This window comes from Thermobia domestica, chromosome 15, assembly GCF_964235325.1.
Source record: "Thermobia domestica chromosome 15, izTheDome1.hap1.1, whole genome shotgun sequence".
Classification (NCBI taxonomy): Eukaryota; Metazoa; Arthropoda; class Insecta; order Zygentoma; family Lepismatidae; genus Thermobia; species Thermobia domestica.
The window spans coordinates 100,971,382-100,986,584 of NC_137468.1; the positions used below are offsets into that span (position 1 = coordinate 100,971,382).

The 15,203-nt window shown below is 36.3% G+C and overlaps 1 protein-coding gene across 1 annotated transcript in view; it reads right to left on the minus strand.

Moving 5' to 3' along the window:
• Window positions 1-2,942: 2,942 nt before the first annotated feature.
• LOC145671165 (sperm-associated antigen 6-like) overlaps window positions 2,943-15,203 on the minus strand; it is a 50,228-nt gene continuing 37,967 nt past the window's right edge. Inside the window, exon 3 of the mRNA XM_081740002.1 lies at window positions 2,943-3,562. Coding sequence (XP_081596128.1) covers window positions 3,373-3,562 — 190 coding nt within the window. The 3' untranslated portion in view covers window positions 2,943-3,372. The remainder of the gene's footprint in view (window positions 3,563-15,203) is intronic.

Consider the following 15,203-nt stretch of genomic DNA (forward strand, 5'->3'; position numbering starts at 1 on the left):
TATACGCGTAGTTCTTCTGCCAAGAGCGTACGATTCCAGTTTTACGCCAAGCCAGTGGCCAAGCTCGCAAGTCTGTAACCTCCCATCTTTACAGACGTCTTAACAGATCCTAATCATTTGTTAAACACCCTAAGTCCGGAAGAAGTTAAGGGTATATAAAGGCTCCACTTAGGCACGCTGGATAGCCGTTGTCATCAAAAATCGGTTAGACAAAGTGGTAGAGTAGGAGGAAAGAAATTTCGTTGCTTTATTTTAGATTATACAAAGTTTATGAGAGTGTTGCAGTATGTTACATAAATAGAAATTAAAATCATTAATCAACATTTTTTTAGTTCGGTCGGTCACATCTCTTTTGTAAAGAAAGTTCGTCGTATGCTTTAATACGCATAGAATAACAAACAATTGGAGTAGATTAATTAGAGCAAGTTGCATCATACGTCTTATCAGTTTTAATCTATATAACCGATAATTAACCTTTGTTCGTAAATAATGCATACACACACAAATAATAAAAATAAAAATACGCACTTTGCACGTAAAAGTCCGCTGATCATCTATTATTATCGACAACTGGCAGCATTGTTTCTTTCAGAAACAATGTTCCGGGGGGGCACACTTGATATTCCGGGGGACACTGCTGATAGCCCTACTATTTTATTTATTATAACATTATAGACGTATTATTTTGGTCTTCTCCGCAGGGCACTCTCAGAGCTCCGGGGTCAGTGCCCCCCAAAAACAGGTCTGGAAGAAACACTGACTGGCAGTAGTCAATCGATACGTGATCAGTCCGTCGGTGTGGATCTAATATCCACATACAGGGCCGGCAAATGTGTAACACGTGCATTTGCACAGGGCGGCAAAATCTGTCGTAACTATATTATCTAGAATAAATATTTCTTGTTGGAAACAGCCGACTGCAGGATTATGGTTGTTAAAATTACGAAGGTGACCTATTACGAAGGCTATTTGAATACCACATTCATAAATCATGTTTGCGTCGCATTAGTTTGTCACATCCACAGTGCTGAAGCAAATGGTCAAACAAATCCCAACATGAATTGCTTGATTGTTGTCAAATACAAGAACTCATTTCTCGAACAGCAGCGAACACCTGCTCCATTTAGTTAGTTACTATAGTTTCGATATGAAAACGAGTCTTCTCTTTGTCCAAACAAATTCCTTATCATTGAAGGTGGAAGCAATATTTTTTAAAAAAAATTTAACAGATGTAGAAGGAAAATCAAGAAGTGAAGATAATAGAGCTAGTTGCACTGGAACTGCAAACTGATATATTAAGATTGAAGCTCGATATTGAATTCTATAAAAATATTGTCATCTTTCCCCTGAAGACGTGTTTGCTTTATCTTTCACTAATATAGTAGATTATTAGTTAAAGAAAGAAAAAATCACAATAGGTTGTATTTGTAGTATTTAGGCGTTTCTGAGTGCGAATGCTCTTCCCTCTCCTTCTTTGCTCATGATAGGGTAGCATACTTAAAATCGTGGGTTTTAAGATTTGTTCTTTCTGGAGGAAGGGGGGCGGCGAACAATGCTATTGCACGGGGCGGCACTGTCTATATACTCCACGATATATACATTTTACAATAATTGGGAACTGTCATTCTCTTTTTCATAAGATAATGTTAATTAGGATGATTCATTGTAATTTGCAATTCTTGTCTTTTGCGACAGAAAATGTGTGTTTCTGGTATGATAAAATTGAGGGGGACAAGAACATAAAATGCTTGTAGGCCTAAATATATACTATACTATACTCTTGATAGGACATCTCATTATATCTATTTTTGGATATAAGTCAAAGGAGCAAGCTTTAATTTAGTGAGAACATTTAAATTATATTAAATTGACAATTTTATGTATGTTTGCATGTTGAAAACGCATGAAATCGCACATACATAGTAAATTTAGTTGATGTTTCATTTTTTCGAACTGGTCATTTAGATACTTTATATCGTTTCTATATGTGATAGGGTCTAGTAAATCAATGTAATTTTGTCTACAGTGATGGCGTGATTTTAAACTTAAAATTTGTTTAGATTTAGATTTTACAAAACGTTAACTTATTGACTTGTATTTGTGGTGATGAACATTGTATTTACTAGACTTTGTATTGGTAAAGTTTGAAGGATTTCTTTGTGTAAACTTTTACCTTTGGTAATTTAGTATCGGAGTGACCTGGAGACGGAGATTGTTATAGAATTTAGTTACTCATTGCCATTTTGGAAATTTTATAAAGTTTTATACTCGGATTTTTGCTTAGGTTGTTACCCTAACAGCCCACGATTGTGGCGTATAGCCACATGTTTTTAAAAGCCCGACCCATAAATTTGGGTTCATGTACATAACGGAATTTTGTCAGACGATGGAAATCTGGCTATGCAAACTTTACATAATGAAAATGACTCTTATGTAAGCCAAGCTGTCCTCAGCACACAGAGAGCCACGTGGCTCAGTGGTAGAGCGTAGAGTGCATGAGCTCCTTGGTTCGATCCCAGCTCGCGCCAAGTGAGCTTTGTGGTGGACGAACACCGCGTGCGTGGGTTTTCTCGGGGTTCTCTCGTTTCCTCCCACTTCCTTCATTTCATTTCGCATCATCACCGTCCCCTTTAGCCTAGCCGACATAACCGTGGGAAGTAAAACTTAAAGATTTCATTTCATTTTCTCAGCACACAGAGGAAATTCACAGACAGGATTACACAATGATTTTTAACTCTTATAATATATTCTCAGACGCTGAATTATTTACAGTAATCATTTTTTAGTCTGTTGGCCTTTACCAGCAGAGACTAATATGAAAATTGAAAATTAAAATACCACTTGAGTAAATAATATAAATTGGCCGATTACAATATATGAGGTCTATATATTCTATTAAGATATTTTCTAACATTATTTTTCACCAAAACAAAATACTCTCATTCTAAGTAAATTTTATATTTAGAAATCGATGCATACTATTATTTTATCATCTAATTTCTTTAAAAGTTCCCATTACAAATAAGATAAAATATATTTTTTAAAAATTCTTAGTGTGTGGACATTTTAATTGAAGATAATAGTGAATAGCACCATCCACAATTTGTCCTCTGGAAGCAATCTTTGAGTATTTACTTAACTGGAGAAGTATTAACCCTAAACTAAATAATATAGAGTTCATAAAATACAGTTATGTAATGAATATTTTGTTTCAATCTGTTGATTTAGTATAAATACTTGATCGTTATCTATAAACTCCACTCGCGACACTTGGACACTACCAAAATAATTTTGGTGATAGATAATTATAACATTTTAAATATTAGATCCGTTTTTCTTTCTCAATATGAAGAGATTTGATTGATGAAAATTTTATCCTGGAGGAGATTTAGGTTCTTCATTTACGGGTGCTGCCAATAATTCATTAAGTTCATCGTCGCCCTCCGAGCCTCCTTCGCCCTCTTCTTCTACATCTTCTTCTTTGTGAATGAAAGCGCAAGGACGAGGTTTGTACTGTTCCACTTGATCTAGTAATACTTCAGGATAACCAGGGGTATAGTACCTGGAAAAGAAGAAAAGCTATCAGCCCCTTTTGTTTCACAACAGTGTAAAGTATTGGAGTGTTATTTACAAAATATTGTCTCTAAAATTAAACCTTGGTCTGATCTAAAAACATCTTGACATATTGTTGGTCAATATGCTTAAAACAAAATTGATTTTGGAAGTCATGAGAAAACAACAGCCAATAAGCATTATTCCCTATTTAAATTTTTTAAAAACTTCGAATAACTTTGTTCGCAAAAATTGAGAAAACGATTGAACGGTATTTGTAATTACATTAACTTGTTAATAGACCAGAAATTTGAAATAGGAAAACTAGACTTTAGCTTGTTCAGAAAATAAATATTCTGCATGCACACTGACAAACTCAACCATTACATACTTAATTCTACTGTTTAAACACTGTTCTGTGTTAGTGGCGAGGTGAATCGACAATCTCGTACTGGTAGGAAACTAAACTGCAATTGATACCAGAGGTGACCATTTTGACCAAACCTCATTCAACCTCTCGCTCACAAACTCATTTCGACCTCACACTCACACCACCAGTCTGACCTCACGCTCACCTCACCGGTCTGACTTCACGCCCACACCACCAGTCTGACCTCACGCTCACATAACCAATCTGACCTCACGCTCATATCACCAGCCTGACCTCCCGTTCACAACATCATTCTAACCTCACGCTCACCTCACTAGTCTGACCTCACACTCACTCAACCTCAAGCTCACTTCGTGAGGTTGAGGTCGAGTGAGCGTGAGTTCCGAACTCGTGAGCGCCGATTTCGTGATTTTGGGCACAACTCTTCCTGCTAGCGTATTGCCAAGCACGCGCACCTTTGGTAGGACTTGCGATATTTGACGTATCGATCGATAGTTTGAAATGTCGGGATTTTTCGATAGTTTTCAGTATTTGGATAGTCTTCGATGTTTTCTTGTTTTCAATATCAAGGTATACCGATACCACTTTCTCGACATAACGAAAACTATTCATATAACACGACCTAAACTTTCAATACTTCAACATTTTCTGTTCCACAGGATTACTACCTAACACAACCAAATATGACAAACACGCGTCGATTTATCAGGATCACTCAAGTAGGATTTACAATATTAGTTCGTACGCCCGTACAACGTTTGCTTCACACGCGAACTACTAAATGCAAGTGAATTATTGAATTTCGTCTTCTGGGATCGATAGCTAAAATAATTATTTCGAAAAGTTCGGTAATGAAGATGATTTACCCATGGGCAGAGGTAGAAATTAGCCGTTTTCGGTTTAACATTGATTACTATAGAGTAGAGATGCAAAAAAGCCGGCTTTTTTGAATCGATGGTTTTTTTCACATAAAAAGCCGGCTTTTTGGGAAAAAAACGAGAATTTTGGAAATTTTGGCTTTTTTCAACTTCATGATTTTTCTATCTAAATAGCTTTCTTATAGTATATTCTGTAGTTAGATAAGAATTCCATGACCTGAATGTGATATTTCGCTCTGAAATTCACCATCAAGATGGATGGAGCACATGTTTTACGAATTAAAGCTAACATGAAGAATGTAATATTTGAGGGTAATTTTAGAGGCTATTTAACTTTATTTTAACTTCTGAGTTATCGACATCTTTTTTCTTCTCTAGTTTGTCATCCGTGTTTCATTTCTAAGAGCTTTTAGTACTCTAGGTTCTAGCGCAAAAGTTAAACTTGCCCGTTTTTCTATTTATCCGTCAAAGCGTACGTTTTTCAATATATCCGTCAAACCGTACTTCCACATTTCTGTTATACTGTAGCTGTGAAGTGATTTAGCAATAATTTTCCGGACACAACCTTGAATACCAATTTATACAAATAATCAGTAGCGGATTTAGAAAAGTACTTTAGGAGGGTTTTTTCTGATTGTTTCGTTTCCTAAAAAGTCCTAATTTTATTTGGGAAGTGCTTGAAGTTTATGAGTACAGGCATAACTAATATTTCGTTTCGTTTATATGTTTAGCAATAATCTTCCGGATACAACTTTAAAAATCATTTTATACTGAGAATCAGTGGCGGATTTAGAAAAGTATTTTGGAAAGGGTTTCTTAGTAATGTTTAGTTTTTTTTAAACATTCGTAATTTTTATTTGACGGGGGCTTAAAGTTTATGAGTAAAGGCATAAATAATAGATATTTCGTTTGTTGCAGACATTCCGTAACTTTGGGGAACGGGCTTCAGTCCGAAAGACCGCCTCCCTAACCTTCGCAAAACCGTCACTGCTGGTAATTAGTAATAATAACGATTTAAAAACAATAAAAAAGGAAGTCGCCCAACTCACAGTACACGCACTATTTCTACATTCACAGATGGAATGAAGAAAAGCTTTGTCAGAATGGTCGAATGCTGGTTGAATCCCGGACTTCCCGATAGAAGCGCAAAATCTAATCACTCAGTCATGTTTGTTGTGCAGTTGTATTTAGCTTAACTTAAATATATTCCGTAGTCTTTTTCTTTTGGGGGGGGGGGAGTTCCGTAATAATATGTTGAATCCCTCTTGTTAAAAATTTAGAAAACTTGAGGATTGGGTAAACTGTGATGGTGGTTCTATAAAACTTAACTGTAGAATTTCAAGAATATACAGAACCAAAAGCTCTAGATGTGCAGCCTTTAAGTGTATCATATAAATCTAAGTATTTCTCTTATGTTTTATTTTAATTTTATTTTGTTTCAAAAAGAGGGTATGGAATATTTTGAAGTAAAAATACTACATACTATTTTGCTAGTTATTTGTGTATTCTTTAAAAAGAAGTGTTTACTTTTAGGGTTGGCTGGTTTACACCAACTTTTTTTTTTTTAATAACTGGTTTAAACCACAAAAATAAAAAGAATGAAAAATGCGAATCGTGTGAACTTCATGGTAACGTTTCCAGATATCAAACCACCTGCAATAGTTTTATTTCCCTTTCACCTTTTAATCAAGGTGTCCCATGTTCAATTCTCGGTCGAACCACAAACCTTCTTTCATGCGTAACCCAAGTAGCGGTTCGGATGTCAGTTTAAGCGAAAGTCTTCTCCTTGATAACCTCGGTATTTCGTAAGGATGTTAAGCCTAAATATACGAAACAAACCAAATTGTATATTTCTACATGCCTAAATGCGTGTTGTTTTATAAAGAAGCCAATATTGCTTAAATATATTGATAGAAATTGGCAAAATTTATCGATTGCCTACGTAGCTTCCAACATTAGCTTGGATTGGACTTTCAATGATATCTACGTACCGGTACTAAATTTGTAATTTAATACCTCAGTTTTAGCGTACTGATTATGGTACGTTGACCTTTAAATTTTACATGCAAAGCAATAACAGGATTTTCCCGTTATTGTCTTACATTTCAAGTAATGACGGGATTTTCCCAATGGCTAGGGCGGGAGATTCTCAACGTAAGAAATTTACTGACCGCACTTCTTTAAGCTTATGGGAGTTCTTCCGGCATAACCCCGCTGTTGCATAATAACATCAAGGCGAAACAAACTTATTTCTGTGAATATGTAATATAAATACATAAAGCAAAAAATCTAAGTCAAAAAAGCCTGGTTTAAACCAAAAAAGCCTGGTTTAAACATCCCCCAAAAAGCGGGTTTTTGGCATTTTCAAAAACAACCACGGTTCTTGCAAACTCTGCTTACTTTTGTATATAGGAGGTTAAAAAATTCTTATTATGTACATTGGTTAATCCTTTGGAATTCATAATGTAAATATGTTGAAGAAAAATTGTTTGAAATATTTTTTCGAAATTCATAGTTTATTTTCGATGTTTTATATTATTATCAGCATCAACCACTAATTAAATGATTTTTTGTGTTATAGAGAAGCGATACAAAGTCTGTTTTATCAATTTAAAGCAGTATTTTGAAAAAAGCCCAAAATTTCCGAAGCAAAAAAGCAAAGCAGAAAAAACCGAGTTTTTTTTTCGAAAAAAGCCGGTTTTTTTCCGAGCCCTTGCATCTCTACTATAGAGCAAAGACAGTAACATAGAAAAATATATAGCGACACATGGTTTCTTGCAATGCATCCAGTGTCCCAAGAAGACCTTTCATCTTCATCTTTAACAATGTACTAAAATCGGAAGTGATATACATTTACTGTAACTTCCAGTCTCAGTAATACATAGATCTACATAGATTAAAAACTATAAAAAACGATAGTGAAGTTTTGTTTTTTTTTTTTTTTTTTTTTTTTTTAAGGATCGATTTAGTTTTCTAAGAAAAGTACTCACGTTCACTCTTAACCTTCTCTTCAAACTGAAAATGGCAGAAATCAACCACGTCTGGTTCTAACATTGATCACTATAAAGTAAAAACTGTATACCCTAATAGAGATAAGCATTTTTTTTTTATTTTGCAATTAATTAAACATCCCAAGAATACCTTTAGTTACCAGCCTTATCTTTCCACCGAAATCGGAAATGATAGAAGTACATTACAACTTGCGGATTCAATACATATTGCAAAAAAGGTATGACCTAGCGAGAAGCAGGTTTTGGAATCTGGTTAGGCATCTAAGAATAGTTGTCATCTCTCGTAACTCTCCATTCTAAATGAAATTTCTGAGTTTAACGTCCCACGTTTACGCCGGTTAGGCCAAAGGAGACGGTGATGATGAAATAATGGAATGAGGAAAGTGGGAGGAAACGGGAGAACCCTGAGAAAACCCACGCACACGGTGTTTGTCCAAAACAAAGTTTACTTGGTGGGGGTTGGGATCGAAACCGGGACCCCACGCACCAGAGGTGAACGCTGTACCACTGAGCCACCGCGTGTAGCTCGTGAGCGCCGACCTCATGAGTTTGGACATCTTTGATTGATACTACTTGTCTTTTCAGACAACTCGCTACGCGCACGTGGTGCTCAATGCTGTGTTGCCAGCTTTTGTGTCGGGTATTGAAACACGAAATTATTTACTGTATGTAAATCTCAGTTTAATAAAATTAAATGACACAGAAGAGAACTAAAAAGAATGCTCTGAATAACCAGTAAGTTCAATACTCAAGTTAACATTCGACTAAAACAGTGTGCATTTATTTATATTCAAGTTGGCAACGTGCGAAAAGAGAGAACATTTACCATTACAGAGCGAAAGAAATGAGCCACTATAATTGGCTGAATGTGCTATGCCGTAGAAACAATTGTTCTTTCCTGATTGTTATGACCATGTACAGGAAGGAAAGAAAGAGAAAAACAACTGTCAGAATGACAAAAAATGAAAATGAAATTTTTGAGTTTTACGTCCCACGATTTTGCCGGCTAGGTGAAAGGAGACAGTGGTGATGAATAATGAATGAAATGGTGGAATGAAGAAAGTGGGAAGAAACAGGAGAACCCCGAGGAAACCCACGCACACGGTGCAGAGTTGGCGTGGGTCAATGAAAACTTGACCCACGACCCACTGACCCACCACCCACGGTAACCCACCACCCACCGTGAACCACTCTCATCAACTTTGACCTACTCTGACTCACCAAAATCCATCATCATCAACTCTGAACACGATCCAGGGCCTCTTCTGAACTGACAAAAGAGTTTACATTTGTAATAAAACAAGACTGTGAAATTGTCACTAATCGGAGTTTAAACTTCTAGTCAATCGCTCAAGCACCACTGTTACAATAACGGTGGATCTGATCTTTACGATATAAAATGGTAAAGTGTTTGTTAGTGAGGAAATTGAAACAGTTCGAGGTGGGGGAAATTAGTGTGTGCCTAAAATATACTTGTACTAAGAGAGTATTCTTGCAAGTGTTAATTTCTGAACGCATTCCACAAGAAACTTCTATTCGCAGGAAAATACCCCTGTACAATATGGAAAAGGTTATGGTTTCTCAGTTCACAGTATTTTTCTCACAAAAGGCTTGAAAAATCAGTTGTTCATAGGGTATAAAGGTGCTCGGGTACCCTATGTGAGAGCATTTCCATAAAGTATGCTCATAATTGTAATTTGTGTAATCACTATAACACCACGTTAAATTTAAGTTACAAATATGCATAATTTCAATTATTATGAATATTTATTCAAAGTAGTTTACCTAAAGCAAAGAAGAGACTTACTAAAAATTAGGTATAAAGTTGAATAATCCAAATAAGCCATTAATAATACAAGTATACATTTTCCGTAACTCGTAATTTTCCACCTTAAAACAAATCTGAAATCGGATTTATTTCCTGTTCGTAACCTTTTGGCGGTAAATCATCCGCAGTGGAATGATGTCCATCCTTGAGCCAAGAAATAACTAGCTCGTCTACTTTGAGCATATCTAGCGGTGGGCCATTAACATTGATGAGCAACAAGCTAGACAATGTTTGAGCACTTAGTCTATTTCTATCAGTCATCTGTAAATTCATAAGGGAAAATCCCCATTCGCACTCTGTCGTGGAAATTGATAATACTTCTACCCTATTTCTACAACTTCTCATCGACAATCTACTTGTTAGACTTAAGTCTGATAACGATTTTTCTTGGTCAGGTTTGAAATACTCAGCAAGAAGCAGTGGCGGCGGTTGGATGTTAAAAGTGGAGGGGCAAGACATGATCTGAATATTTGCATATAAATGTTAATTTTCCTGCTTGTTTCTAATATTTTGTTTGACGAAAGGTTGTATAACTAATAGGATACTATCTTTTTCAGTTAAAGTACCGTATATAGTATTTCATATTTTATTAAGTAAATTGACAAGAGCAACGCCAGTAGGTAGTAGGCCTTTGTACTCTTAAACAACAAAAGTGTAAGAAGAGATTTGATTCCTTGCTCATGAACATCTTAAAATTATGTCTAGAAAACTGTATGATCAGATTATTGAATAACAAATTTGCAAAACAAATAAATAGAAAGGATAATATTAATCATAGTAATAAATAATGATGCTTGTTTTGCAAAAGTCATATTGAAACAGGGATTAATGAACAACTTAATTTTTAATTCCACACATGCTATTAAATGTGTTATTACTCTTAGAAAATGAAAGACAGTAAATACTACAAGCATATGCTACGGTACGATATTTAAAGAAATATTTGCTTTTGCAACTTCCCGAAACATATTCATTGCCATTAGGTGCAGTTTTCACTTTCTTGGAGCACATCAAAACACAACAATACTTAGATTCACTACATACCCCAGTTATACAAAATAACACTAAAACCTAGAATTATGTTGAATTCACTAAATTTAATTGTACATATACTCGTACACCCCTAACACCCACTTCACTCATATATTACACTACAAAACAATGGAAAACATAGAAGTTGTTTCCTATTACGCCTTTTCCACTTACTTTAAAAAGAAGAAAAGACATTTTAGGAACTCCCAATTTTTGTGCAATTAAAAAATAACTTGTGAAATACTTTTTTTTCTTCTTTTACGAAATGCTCTCTGAATTAGTTTCAAAGAGGCTGACTAACATATCGAGCCCTTCTAAAAAGTGAAAGTATGCTGAAATTGTTGTGCTCCAATAGGTTAATTTTGGGGTTATGTTCTGGGGTTATTTTGAGGTATAACAATTAAAACGCAATTCCTGTTGTTTTATTTACTCCACGGGAAGACAACCAATACGTACTCACGGAACGGCAAATATATGGCGCCATTTTATCTATAAACCAATAATACATACAAAAATTTTACATTTCTAAATGAAACTATATACATTAATGGGTTACTTCAAAAAAGTGCGGGGGCAACTGCCCCCCTAATCGCCGCCCATGGCAAGAAGCATCATCTCTCTATCACCATACAACATCTTTTCCATATCGACCATGTCAGTTGGCAATGTCGACCCATGTAGAACAGAAGCTTCATCTACCACGCCTTTGATAGGGAATCTTGTGACTAAATTATCAATTAAAGCCTGATAAACTGATGATTTCTTATTTGTTTATAAATTTAATTTTTGTAATTACGCATTAAGGTTTGATACCATTACCAAGTTCCCTCCCCCGTCTAGAAAGCGAAAGAGAACGAGGTTCCTGGAAAGTGTTCAGAGTTGAACGGGAATTTCCCTCCTTCTTCAACTTCAATTACCACACTGCTGTTTGCCATGTGCCAAATTACGATGAATTGCAATTAAATTATCATAGTATAATTATTTCCTTGTTGAATTATCAATACTTTCCAGTGGAAAAAAGGATGAAATTTCAAAGTTCGAAATCAAACTATGAAACAACACAATTTAGATCCTATGTTAGTGTTGCCATCTTGTAATCAGCCAATTCTGGCTATGGAAACCAACTTGTGACAATCCTGTGCTGGGGTGACAAACTTGAAAAGTGCGGGTTCGATTCTATGGCTGGATAGCCATACTCGTAACGACCTTGCGACCTCGTGGCTAGGAAGCCAACTCTGTAATGTACAAGTTTGCACCAATTATTTACGCTCTCATTCGTAGCTAACATTATGTTGGGGGAAAGGACAAAAGTGAAAAGAAAGAAAAAATCAAGTGGGTCGATACTATTTCCTTTCTTAAGCTACGATTATGGACCAGTGAGCACAACGCTATTCAATTCCAGACTCTTGCACACTAATGGTATTATCGGTACCATTATGTTGGGGGAAAGGACAAGGATAGGAATCATTTATGTGGGTAATTTCGAAGTTCATCTCTCCGTTCTTTGGAGCAGTTGAATTTTTTCAAATTGTGGAAATTTTGCGTTCCCACACTTTCTCCAGTGAGGGTATGCAAAATCGCTGAGTTTTTCAGAATCTTTCTAGCCAAGGAAGGGCCCGAGAAACATTTCATATATTTAGCAAATTCTCCTTTAACTGAAGAGGAAAGATGGTGATGTCGAACCATTACTAGATCTCCTTCTTCTAACTTAACCTCTTTCCCTGTTCGTTTCAAAATTTTCTTAGTTTTATTAGAACTTTAGGATACAATGTAATATGACGATCTTGGGTAGGTGTCTTTTCCAGAACACCAGGCCAAGGAAAATTCTTTTTAAATGCTTCAATAGCAGAATAAGACAAAAATAGCTCTGCAGGCGTACAATCAATACTACTACATAACGAATAATTAAGGAGTTCCTGACATCGCTTGAGTACAGTACTCCACTTAGAATGATTACAATGACACTCTAAACGAATAATTCGGTTGAGTTCTTTATGGCTCCTCTCCGCCAAGCCATTCGAAGAAGGGGAATAACTAGACAATAATATTGATTTCATATTATGCTCCTTACAAAAGTCCTGCCAGGGGCGCGAGACAAACTGTGAACCTTTATCTGAGACAATAGAATTAGGATAGGGAAACAAATAAAAATAATTCTTTTCCAACACTGAAATTATACCTTTAACATGAGCAGTTTTCAAAGGAAAGAAACAAACAAACCTAGAGTAAATATCTATAATAGACAAAATATAATAATAACCATTACTAACTGGGAGTTTCCCAACGAGATCGACCGCTAGACGGTCGTGAGGTCTAGTAGCTTCTATATGAATTTCCTCTTTAAGTATTACTTGATTGGCGAACTTTGTCTCAGCACAATCAAGGCATCTCTGATATACTGTCGAACTGACAATCTTTGTTTCTTCCAGTAAAATAAAGAACGACATAAAAACCAACATTTCCTAACTCCAAAATGACCACGTGAATGGACTATCCCAACTATTTCCTTTACTAATTCTTGAGGAATAACCAAAAGCCATTGGTTCGAATTCCTATGCTTAAAATATAACAAACCTTGATAACAAGTGACATGCTCTAGAGAACTATCCAATAAAGACCTTAACTTAATACAAAAGTCATCATACTGTTGCTTTTCCCTGACTTTCTCCACGTTGAAAAGAGACGAATCTTGAACAGACAGAAAATTGACATGATACTCTTCTAACTTAGAAGGCACTTCCGGTGGACTCCTACTCAATGTATCCGCTATGAAGTTCAGACTCCCGGGACAGTGTCCAAAGACAAGATCAAACCTTTGTAATTTAAGAAGCATACGAGTCGTTCTTGTATCTAAGTTCTTCATAGAAAAAGAATGAGTGACAGCAGCATTATCTGTATGAATATATGTGGTTCTTCCAAGAATATATTGTGAAAAGCGTTCACACAGAAACAAAACAGAGAGCAATTTCACCTAAAAAGAGGAGAATGAAAGTTCGTGAGGTTTAACTCTACGACTAGCGTAGGCAATGACATTTGGATGATCAGATCCCTCAGGGTACTATGCCAGAAAACCAGCCAAATTCTCTGAACAGGCATCCGAATGGATGTGGAACGGCAAATTGAAATCAGGTTGCCCCAACGCAGGTGGGTTACTGACGATTTCCCGCAATTTGTAAAAGAGATCCAAAATTTCGGGAGTGAGTTTGTACTTGACATCCTTCTTAATGAGATCGTACAACGGAGAAGTAAGAGTCGAATAATTGGGAATAAACCGCTGTCACCATCCCAATAATCCTAGAAATTGACGCATTTTCTTCTTGGTTTTTGGTATAGGATAGCAACGAATTGGTTCATTATGACGTGGGTCAACTTTGACAGTCTGACCACTAATGACATGTCCCAGGAAGTTCATTTCCGTCAGAAGGAAGCAATACTTCCGGAAATTCAGGGAAAAATTGCCACGTTCGAAAATTTTGAACACACGCTCCAGATGGGCGAAGTGTTCGTCTAGAGAAATGCTAGAGATTAGGATGTCATCCAGAAACAGAGTGACGAAGTCTTTAGTGCTTTGATCGAAGTAACCATGCATTACACTCTGAAAAATGGCGGCGCGCTCTTGATTCCTTGAAGTAGCACAATCATAACATACTGACGTCCTTTATAAACAAAACTAGTACAGGGATATGACGAAGGATGTAAACCTACGCCGTAATATCCTGACGAACAGTCGAATTTTGAAAAATATTGCGCTTTCGCTACACGGTTCAATATATCACCTATTGGTTCCACTTGAGCCGTAGGGGCTCGAATGCGGAGGTTCAGTAGGCGAAAATCAATCACAGGTCTGACAGCACCAGACGCCTTACGAACACAATGCATAGGGTTCCGGTAAGGTGAGGTCTGTTCACGGGCTATGCCTAATTCAATCCATTTTTGTAATTCTGCCTCAAATTCCATTTCCATGGATTTTGGCACAGAATAATACGGTCCTACAACAGGCTCTTCGTCGGTTAATTCTATCTCGTACAAAGGCGTTCGTATCCTACGAGGATACTCGCAGAAAATATTACGATATCGGAGTAACAAATCATATAGACGTTGCTTGACATTATCTAAATCATCTCGAGATGAGATGTAGTCCTGAATTTCAGCTTCTGAAAGATTAGATTCAGGAACTGTACGCACATCTGACACAGAAGGGACAGCTAAATTTACTACTGGAGGAGAAACCTCTAAAATATTAACATAAGAACACGAAAGTTCAGAAGGAAGTACTTCTTGCTTATCGGATGGCCATTCGGTCCTCTCGATCTCAACCTTGTTCGAAGACAAAGCTACCATAAGAATACTAGGTTGATCAGTCGAAATCACGACAAGACTACCAGCATTATCACGCAATCTGATTTCCTTCCTTTCTCTGTCGACAACAGCTTTAAATTTGTCCAAGAAAGGTCAATCCAAAATAAGATCAGTTCGAAGATATTTGATGACGAACAACGGAATGTCAAATA